The sequence below is a fragment of the Mastacembelus armatus genome, chromosome 6 (assembly GCF_900324485.2).
Source record: "Mastacembelus armatus chromosome 6, fMasArm1.2, whole genome shotgun sequence".
NCBI classification, from domain to species: domain Eukaryota; kingdom Metazoa; phylum Chordata; class Actinopteri; order Synbranchiformes; family Mastacembelidae; genus Mastacembelus; species Mastacembelus armatus.
Genome location: NC_046638.1, coordinates 8,033,736 through 8,043,974, shown reverse-complemented (window position 1 = coordinate 8,043,974; position 10,239 = coordinate 8,033,736). Strand labels below are relative to the sequence as shown.

The 10,239-nt window shown below is 40.2% G+C and overlaps 1 protein-coding gene across 1 annotated transcript; it reads right to left on the bottom strand.

Moving 5' to 3' along the window:
- Positions 1 to 4,731: 4,731 nt before the first annotated feature.
- Positions 4,732 to 9,881, bottom strand: LOC113133530 (tripartite motif-containing protein 14). The gene is made up of 7 exons (XM_026312391.1): positions 9,580 to 9,881; positions 7,405 to 8,321; positions 7,194 to 7,289; positions 6,731 to 6,979; positions 6,609 to 6,631; positions 5,902 to 6,056; positions 4,732 to 5,744 (listed from the first exon to the last, which is right to left on the bottom strand). Exons 1-7 carry the CDS (start codon positions 9,806 to 9,808, stop codon positions 5,200 to 5,202), a joined length of 2,214 nt encoding a protein of 737 aa, XP_026168176.1. The 5' UTR covers positions 9,809 to 9,881; the 3' UTR covers positions 4,732 to 5,199.
- Between the last annotated feature and the right edge of the window lie 358 nt (positions 9,882 to 10,239).

The following is a 10,239-nucleotide window of genomic DNA, read 5'->3' as shown; positions in this document are numbered from 1 at the left end:
ACTTTCTCCCATCTCCCTAGTGCATCTCTGGAGCTCAGCCACAGTGATCTTTGGGTTCTTCTTTACCTCTCTCACCAAGGCTCTTCTCCCACGATTGCTCAGTTTGGCTGGACGGCCAGGTCTAGGAAGAGTTTTGGTCGTCCCAAACTTTTTCCATTTGAGGATTATGGAGGCCACTGTGCTCTTAGGAACCTTGAGTGCTGCAGAAATTCTTTTGTAACCTTGGCCAGATCTGTGCCTTGCCACAGTTCTGTCTCTGAGCTCCTTGGGCAGTTCCTTCGACCTCATGATTCTCATTTGCTCTGACATGCACTGTGAGCTGTAAGGTCTTATATAGACAGGTGTGTGCCTTTCCTAATCAAGTCCAATCAGTTTAATTAAACACAGCTGGACTCCAATGAAGGAGCAGAACCATCTCAAGGAGGATCAGAAGAAATGGACAGCATGTGAGTTAAATATGAGTGTCACTGCAAAGGGTCTGAATACTTATGACCATGTGATATTTCAGTTTTTCTTTTTTAATGAATTTGCAAAAATTTCTACATTTCTGTTTTTTTCTGTCAAGATGGGGTGCTGAGTGTACATTAATGAGAAATAAAATGAACTTTTTTGATTTTGGCAAATGGCTGCAATGACACAAAGAGTGAAAAATTTAAAGGGGTCTGAATACTTCCCATACCCACTGTACATTTCGTATACAAATACAAATATATGCAAATAGAGAAAGACTATGCCTTCGGCTGTCATGTTATTGGCTTATGAATAGTGTTTTAGCTGAAACATATTTATTGGCACATCCATGAGTATTTTTGGCAGGCTGTTAAACCATGCCTTGAGGTGCATATGAGCAGGATGGGGAAAGAAATGAAACAATAAACCGTTACTGCAATGCAGTGAAGTTAAAAGATTTATAAACACAAGAAAGCTGTGTTGTCTCTGTGTGAGAAGAATCCTGCGACTTTGGACAGAACAAGACACAACTACAATTTCAGAGGTGACAGCGGTGAGGTCCAGAGAAGTGTGTGTTTAGAGAATGAGTCAAAAATGAGTGCCAAAAAAAAAAAAAAGTTTCTCAGCTGCTTTTTTTTTTTTTTTAAATCACAGGTTATATTCCTCTTTATTCAACAAACATTTTTGGTTGTATTGCCTTCATTAGGGTGGTGCCCTGTAGTTGTTTCCACTTAAACTCAACCTTTCATCTGACGACTTGTTAATATAAAAGTGTCTTTTCTAAACAATACTCTGAAATGTATAAAAGTGTAATATTGTTGTTTGTTTATTTGTGGTCATACAGAAGAGGTGTGGGACACGCTGTAATTTTGATGCTCATGCTAGTTTGCACTCTCAAGGCTAAAAATGATCCAGGGCTAAGGGTGTAGAAGGGTGTAATTAAGAAAACAACTAATCAAACAGTATGTAAGACTACCTGTCACATGAGATTCTGAATCACTTCTGTTAACACGTCTTTGAACAAGACATTCAATCCCAGCCACCTCCTGAGGCCCTGTGTGTCACTGACCCTGCACTCTGACCTGCCTGCAGAGAGGCCAAGTGTAAAGAGCAGTAGGACAGACAAATAAATAAATGATGCTAAAGACACTAGATATTTCAAGAGAGGACAGAGAAGGTGGTGGAGATGGGGAGACAGAGACAGACAGAAATGTTCTGGAGACAGAAAGGCACCATAGCTGACAACAATGTTTGAAATTGGTGCTGCCACCTAATCTTAATGTGGTGACATGTTTGCGGTGGAAAGTTAGCAACAATCCAATAACAATTAAGTAACATAGACAGATAGGGATGAATGAATGCAATATTATTGTATTCAGAATACATACAAAATTTAGTAAATTGTAATATCACGAGCGGCCACAGATATGGAATTTGGTTTTCATCAAATTGATTTTTTCGATGCAGCCCTGCCTGACAGATTGACTTGCTCATGAAGGCCATGAGGTGTTGTCTGCAAAAGACTCAAGAGTAAATTGATTTGCCTGGAGAAAGGTGAGAGGAAATAATAGGCATTTCACTCAGCAATAGGCCCATCACGTCTTCTGTCTCAGATTTCCTTGGACAATGCCAAGACTGGTAGGTGACTGGGTCAGACACGTGACACTCCCCGCTCACCTGAGCTCACCAACTGTTGCCATGCCAACAGGCGATATGGTCACAAGGCATGACGGGCCTTTGTATGGTTTGTGCCAACCTTTATTCAGACACAGGCAGTACTTATATAAACCTTTAGAGTATACAGTGCTTGCTCTTTTGGATGTTTTTAACCATTTTTGGCCATCAATGAAACTCTACAGGCACATAAACATTAAACTATGTTGAGCTTCAGCTACACAGACAGGGGACAGACAGCTAGCAAGATAAATTGCTAGTATTGTTTTTCCAAAAGATTTACTATAATATCAAAGGATAAAAAGAACAAAAGCCTCATTTTGACAGACTATTATTCTTGTTTTATGAACAAAGGACACACAGGGGACCTCCTGTACTTTCTAGCAAGCTACTAATCCAATTCTCATTTTAGAGGGGTTTGTAGAAAATCCCACATGAAACGTTTACAAGTTAGGTATCAATACATAATGTCAGCAACAGGCAGCTCTTGTATATCTCAGTGAAGACTGTGGCAGTTAACAAGTTTGTCAAGTATGAGCAGTCACACCTCTGGTACCGGTTGACTTGGCAGGGAAAGTGGACCTTGAGGTGCCCCTTTTGGTGGAAGATATCCTGTTGTAGTGCTGTACATGCCTTCTACTGAACAACAGGTTGTTGTTCAGTAGAAGGCATGTACATTAGCACACATCTAATTACTAAATGTCTCAGATTCCAGGATCTATTTACCACAAAACATGTTGTGAGAGCAAACAAAGTATGTATGGTAAGTTCATGAATTCAATGTTTCATGTATGGCATTGAGGCTGCAAGAAAAAAAGCTAACACTGTCTTACTAACTTTACTATTTTGCTAAACTAATTATTATCTACTTCTATGGTAGTCTTATTTTAATGTGAACTATCCCAGCTCAAATGGTACCATAGCTCAAACTCTGAGTGAGCTTGAAATTGCATAATTTCTGACCAATCTACCACAAGGTTAACAGCAAACCAAAAAAAGCTACAGCTGAAGATGAGTGACATTTTGTGGCAATAAGAAGACAGTTTAAGTGGAAGCCCTCTTGCCTACAATCTGTAATTTCATGTCTTTCTACTTTGCTTCCTGACAACAATGGTGAGAGGTAAAAGCATGCACTTAGAAAGCCTGGCAAATGAGAGCCACTTTGACCCACATACAGTACTGTTTCAGTATGAATCGGCCAGAGAAGAAAGGCATTTCCTGTATAAACAATGATGTTAATGTGAGACTCTTCCCAATAATTGGCTGGGTTAGATTCCTATTAATTAAGTATTGATTTTTAAAAGCAAATATCATCTTCTAATGGTTGGCTTTCTACTCTGCACATGATTTCTGTTTATTAGCCATGATTATTTATTAATACGCTTATGTTCTCACAACTTAATAGCTTTTCAGCTGTCCACATCCTCTGAGTGACTTAGCATGGTATGGGGTCATGTTATTAACATGGTAACTTAAAGATGTAATTCTTAGTATAGTCCTCTGAGACACAAATACCCAAGTGCCTTTCACCACAGCAGCCAGAGGGAAGGAGGGGTATCTTATTACATGAGGATATTTGACAAGTAGACACTTTGGCTGTTACCTTCAGGATATAGGAGACTCGTGGGATCGCTAATGAAGAACTTGTCCTTTAATTTAGTGATGCCCAATTAGATGCCAGTGAAGCTGTCTAGAGCTTTCAACATTTCATCACATACATTTTATACCTTACTGTTGCACTGACACACTGTTTCACACTATAAGCCCTTAGCTCACCTCATTTAATGGTAACAAGTCTGGAAAAGCATGTAAGTGCCTGAGTTTGAGAGACCACTGGGTGGACAGGGAGAGGAGAATTTAATTATCCTGACTGTTAAAAAGTCCCCTCCTCTTCTCTCTCCCCCTCAGACATGTCTTGTATCCTGCCTTCATGTGGCAGCTGGGGAAGAGGGAGAAAGAAAGTTAAAGCCAGAGAAGATTTCTGACTACCTTTGGATCATGTGGCTGCAAGTGTGAAATTCTTGACATACTGCAGTACCTGGATGGGTTCAAGTGTCTCAAGGGCATGAAATGATGCCAATTTAAAGCCTACGAGAAGGGGAAGCAGGCATTTTGGAGAAAGGAATTATTAAACTATGAAAAAATAATTGCAGTCCCCTGAACTCTCTTGTACAAGCTCAGTTAAGACTTCTGTTCAGTCTTTTTCAGCTGTAGTTCATTTACTACTGTAGATCCTGAGGATTTCAATCTCCTCAGTTAGCCATCAAGTCTGGATCAACCTCGATCCATAGCCAGTTGTCCCCAAATCACTGACAGGCTGGTGCACTACCAAAATAGGGTTCATGTAAACGCCACTTTGATTGCTCTCAATGACGTCAACCACATACACTTTAAATAAATGAGCCTCAGAGTTTGCAAAGAGGAGGTTAGCAACAGCAGTGTTCTATGCTGCTGACAGGAGTGTGTGCCAAAAGAGTGTTTGTTGTTGGTAAAGCTCACATGTCTTGGGGGCAGTGACAGTTTGAAGTAAGCACACCAACTGTCACCTGCTGTGGGGAAACACACCACCCACTCACACACCTGTGTTTCTATTTAAGCACAAGTATCAAAGGAAGAAGTAATCTAGATTTTTAATTTGCAATTTACACTGTGACATTTTATTGTGGTAAAAAGACAATGGTTCACTAGTGATGATACATAAAAGATATTTTAAACCTTTTTAAGACACATTCAAATATTATCTAAGTTCCTGTTTTACTGATCAGCAGTGTTAACTTTACCTCCCCTGTAAAAACTGGCTCATTGTCACGTTAAAAAAAAAAAATTCAATTCTGACGACAAAAATATGATAACATGACCAAATTCCAGTACTATCCATTGATTTAAAGTCACATTTAAGAATCTTTGCAGAAGTACAGCATTATATACAGTGCATGTTAACTACTATCCCAGAGAATTATCCAAAATGGAACAATTTTAAAAGAAGACATGGTTTATATATATAAAAAGGAACTTATTTTTATGTTTTTATGCAATGTGTAAATATTCAGTCGAACTTACATACCAGTATTTCTATTATGAGTGGAACAGATCACAGATGGTCAGGTGTGTTTTTGACACAGAAAAGGCTGGGTAAAGAGGGTCAGTAAACATATGCTTGAAGGAATGCATTAAAGCTAGGCTGCCCCCTGGTGTCACATTAAAGAATGATAAAATACCCTCCTCAAAGTCGAGGAACATTCCAACCCTCTGCAGTTCGTCCACACTTACAGAAACCGACACTTTATTATGCAGAGCTTCAACCTTCCTTCGGTCACAGGCCAGGCACCAGGAATAACTGTTGAAGCCCAGACGAGAGTTGTCCTTTTGGCCCTTCCTCTCTATCTGACCCTCACACAGCCCCACCTTCCAGCGGCCGTCATCCATGGACACATTCACCTCCCAGTACCAGCGGCCCCCCTCCAGGGCATGGGAGGCCAGGACCTGTGGGAAGGAACTAAAGCGACCCTCATGCTCTGTGTAGACCTGCTGGGACTCGCTATATGTCACCCTCCTATTGTTATCAGAGAGCCGCAGCTTGGGATGGGCTGTATCTGGATCCAAGAAGGGGATGATACCATCTATATGTAGAAAAACAAATTGAAAAAAGAAGAATTGAAATCAGAAGATGAAGACAAATTGAATATGGCAATTTTGTGTGTGCATGATGTATTCAGTTATTTAATTATTAGTACCAAAAGTGGAAAATAAACTGCTGCTATAAAAACAAAATCTCACAGAGCAGTCTGTAGAGGTCTCTGTCTTTGCCAGGCACAGTGATGATAACCGCATCCAGCCGTTTCTCAGTCCACCTTTGCAAGCAATTCATCCGGGCCCGGTCCACTTCCTCTGCAACCTCGAAAAGTTCCATACAGTTCCCCATGTCACTAGCCCTGGAGAAAAAAAGAAGAGAATTTAGAGACCATTGCATAAATATAACAAAGAGGAACAAGTGCATTCAGAAATACCCTCCTCAGTGCACTCACAGTAGTTAATTAAAGGTCAACTGATAATTTCCAATCTTTGCAAGCTTCTGTGAAAAAGGGCCACACAAAACTGTACCCCCATTACGCAGCTACCTGACTGCAGCTGTTGTTTGTCCCTCTACTCCAATATATTTAAGTTAAATGTAATTTTGTTTGTGCTCACAGCATTCTAATAATTTCATTTAGACAATCAGTGGCAGCCTCTTTTTCCTGAATCAACAATCTCACTACTGTGGATAACCCCTGGAGCACATTGTCAACAGCTTAAATAACATCTGTTTCAACTGAAGTAGTTCCAAAACTTTAAACAGAGTAGCAGGGCTACTGATTCTGGAAAGTGGACATTGCTATAGAATTTTCTTAAATATGTTTTTTTCTTAATGTCATGAAATTTTCATACAGGACGTCTACTGAAGCTATCAAATACAGCTATCAGCATGTTTAAAGGAAATCACTTACAGTTGGGCTATCCTGGTGTACTCCTGTCATGTGAGAAAAGAGAAAAGGACATTTTTAGTATACCTGTAAACAGCATATCCCTTTATGCAACAAACAGGTTTTTCTTGTAACTTCTAACTCACCCTAATGAAGGCTTGGTCTTGCATGTATTTATCTCCCTTGGCATCAGCCAGACTCTCCAGGGTGTGGAGGCCTTGCTGGATGGATTGCAGAGAGCCACGGAGGTGGCTGAGTTTCACCTCTAGTCCCCCCAGAACCCTGCTCTCTTCCTTCATCACACACTGAAGGGCTGATTGCTCCTCCTGCTCCAAGGCCTCTCTAATGGCTCCATACTGCTGCTGCAACCCTTTGCGTGCCTCATTTAAAATCACCTGGACAAACACAATGCAAATCAGTGTCAGTGTGACACCCTTAATTCTAAAAAAGCCTTTGTTATATAGATGAAATTCTTGGCCCAACAACAGAAAATTAATTCAAAAATTGAAATTTAAGAGGACAGTATGTGGCGCACAAGACTGCTGAAACACAGTATGTCAACCTTTTGTAGTGGATTATAACTGCTTAAATATAAACAACGTATCTTACTCTGAAGGTCTCTTTCTTGTGTGTGAGTTCAGTGACTCTGTTCTTCACTTGCTGTTCTGCATCCTGCAGTTGTCTGATCTCTTCTTTCAGGTTCCCCTGTTTAAAAATGTGCACAAAAATTCATTGCAATGGCTAGATTTAGATGTACCTCTACCTTAACAAGAATTACTGCAAGTGTACAGTATGTATGGTTCAATAATTTATCATTCACCCTAAGCTCTCTCTCTGCCTCCCTGATGCTGATGCAACTGTGGTCACGGTGAGATCCTATGACGGTACACACTGTGCACACACACATGCTGCACTGTCGACAGTAGATTCGATTTATTTCCTGGTGCTCCTGGCACCTCCAGGTTGAAATATCCTCCATAGGAGGAACAAGGGTATGATTCTGAAACACAGGGGAGTCTAGGTGGGGACGTAGGTGCTGTGTACACATGGAAGCTCCACACACTAGGCAAGTTTTCACAGCAGACTGATACCCAGTTTTAGGGCAATAATGGCAGGGCACATGGCTAGTATTTTTGCCATCATGATTTGAGGGTCCTGGCACTGCAGCATGTTCTTTGGAGAATATTGGGGGTAACTTGCTGATGTGATGTTTGTCTTTTCCTGGATTTGAGACTCCAGACAAGGAACCAGAGTTGGCAGGTGAGGCAGGTTCCTTTGCCGTTGCAAAAATTCTTGTCATTTTTGCATCTTTCTTGGGGGTGGCAAGAAGAGGTTCATCGCATATATCTACTTCAGTGGAGCTGTCAGAATCATCCACTAATATGACTCCTGATTTCCGCTGATTTGAGCTGTTTTGTGAAGCATCAGCATCAGGTACTGTCTTTCTGCCAGGGGTGTCAATGAAGGATGTGCCATCACCACGCACAGACTGTGTACGTTCTGGATCCACTGCTGATGCTGTCACACCAGTGGACTGCCCAGCTTTATCTGAAAAGGAAGTGGTGGGAGTCTCAGAGTCACTGGACCACTCATGGAGAGATTCCACAGTTGACCTTTTTGGGCCAGGTTGCTCCGATACAGGTGTGCTCGCTTTTCTTTTCCCCAAAAGCTGGCTGGTGCATGAAGGCCTCCTCAGTATTTTGCCAAATGTTGTTTGTTCTTTGTTACTTGATGTGCCTATGACACAAGCAAATCAAAACTTGTTAACATCGCACTTTTACAGTCATGCATCACATAAACATCTGAAAGCTGCATTCTGTCTAACACAACTGCATTCATCTTGTATTGGATTGTATTGTATTGCCCACAGAGCAGCAGTTTAACTGATTATAGCTGTGACAAAGTTACTTGCACTTCTGTGAACTATAGTTACTCTGGCCAAAAAAAAAAATTAAATAAATAAAAAATAAATTAATATATATATATATATATACTTATTTATATCATATATGATGTATTTTTTTATTTTTACTTTAGTTAAGTATGACAATGATTAATGTTATACTGCATTTTTTAGCTAATCATACAGCATGCATTACTCTTTTCTGTTGTAGCTGGAAAGGGTCCATTTAGCTAATTAAAGAGTTATAGCTAACTATACTCCAGGTTATAGGTAACTTGAAGTACTTTACATATTGCTGGGTACCTTCCGACATTTTATGATTTTATTGGATTTTATCTATTTTTAACTGTTTCTTGAAAGTAACTACCCTAATACATAAAGTTAAAAAATAAATACAGTGGGATAAAAGTAAAATATTTGCGCCCTGAAATATAGTGAATTCCAAGTATGAAGGAGCCTAGCAGAAAATGTACGTTAGCTAACGCTAGTTAACGTTAAGTACTCAAGTACAAATACCGCAAAACCTGAGTAGCTAAACGTAACGTTACGTAGAGGTAACTAAGCTAACTAGTTAGTGGTTTCCAAAATTGCGTAGAAATATACCGTTATGCCAAGGAAGTGGATAAATTTGTATTTTTAGCTGAGGAAATCCAATCTACCAACGCTAATATTATCTATTAACTAGCTATTTAAGTAGCTAGAGTTAATGATAATATTTGAGTTACGGTTAGCATTGCATTTGCAGTACCCTTAGCATAAAGGTAGCGTTATCAGTATCCGCTAGCGCTAGCAGTAGCATTAGCAACGAACTAACGCTAGAGTTCATTAACCTATAGCAAATAAGGTTATAGAAAATACATGCTAGCCTGTTCAATAAGCATATGCTAATTTAAATACAGCCAACGGGTGCCAAATATAACTGTAGGTTCATGTAATGCTAAATTAATCAATTAATAGTTAAAAGCGAAACTAGTGATGTTAGGTAACGTTAAGCTAAGTAACGTTAGTGCTGACGGTGGCTTCCCTAACGTTAACTAGCTAGTCCACTCATGTTATTATTGTCACTGTTTCCTAGTTTCCTAGTAACGTTACCTGCAGTGCTGGGGGCAGGTGGCCGAATCAAACTGCTGTCAAACGGAAGAGACTGGTACGTAGCCTTGCAGCCCCACTTTGGACAACAGTACGGCCCGTCCGGAGAAATACTCCACAAGTCCTCGATACATCGTCGGCAGAACTGGTGGTTGCACTTCAGGGTAACGGGATCCTGGGTCTGCTCTTTGCACACAAGACACTTCGCCGGGGTGTTCAAGTTAGCTCCCATTTTATTTGACCTGATAATTTTGGACTGTTTTCACAACAACAGCCTGTGTTTCCGGTGTTGAGGAGCAACGGAGGAGGAGCTACATGTTTGAATCCCGCGTCCCTGCCCACGGTTCGGCCTTTAAAGGCACATTGCATACATTTTTAGTGATGGAAGAATTAACCCGAGCCAGCAGGCCTCAAACCCTGGTGCCTGGGCTGAAGTTTCTCACCAAATGTGCTTTTGTTTAAAGTAATCGTTTTCGAAATATCATATATTATGAGAAACAGTATGTCAATTTCAGACTGATACACACATTTCTGTCCTGCAAACTGTGCTAATGCTCCCCTAACAGCCTGTTAGTCTTTAGAATATTTCACTGGTTTAATCATTATCATTATCATTTATCATTATTTATTCAGTTATTTTTGTGTATGTATGTTTTATTCCTT

Bases quoted from the DNA above. Each gene is read 5' to 3' on its own strand.
- LOC113133530 (XM_026312391.1), bottom strand. From the start codon at position 9,808: ATGGGAGCTAACTTGAACACCCCGGCGAAGTGTCTTGTGTGCAAAGAG. The intron at 8,322-9,579 runs GTAACGTTACTA...CTTGTGTCATAG, and splicing joins ACCTGCCCCCAGCACTGCAG to GCACATCAAGTAACAAAGAA. The intron at 6,057-6,608 runs GTAAGTGATTTC...TTTTTTCTCCAG, and splicing joins TACACCAGGATAGCCCAACT to GGCTAGTGACATGGGGAACT.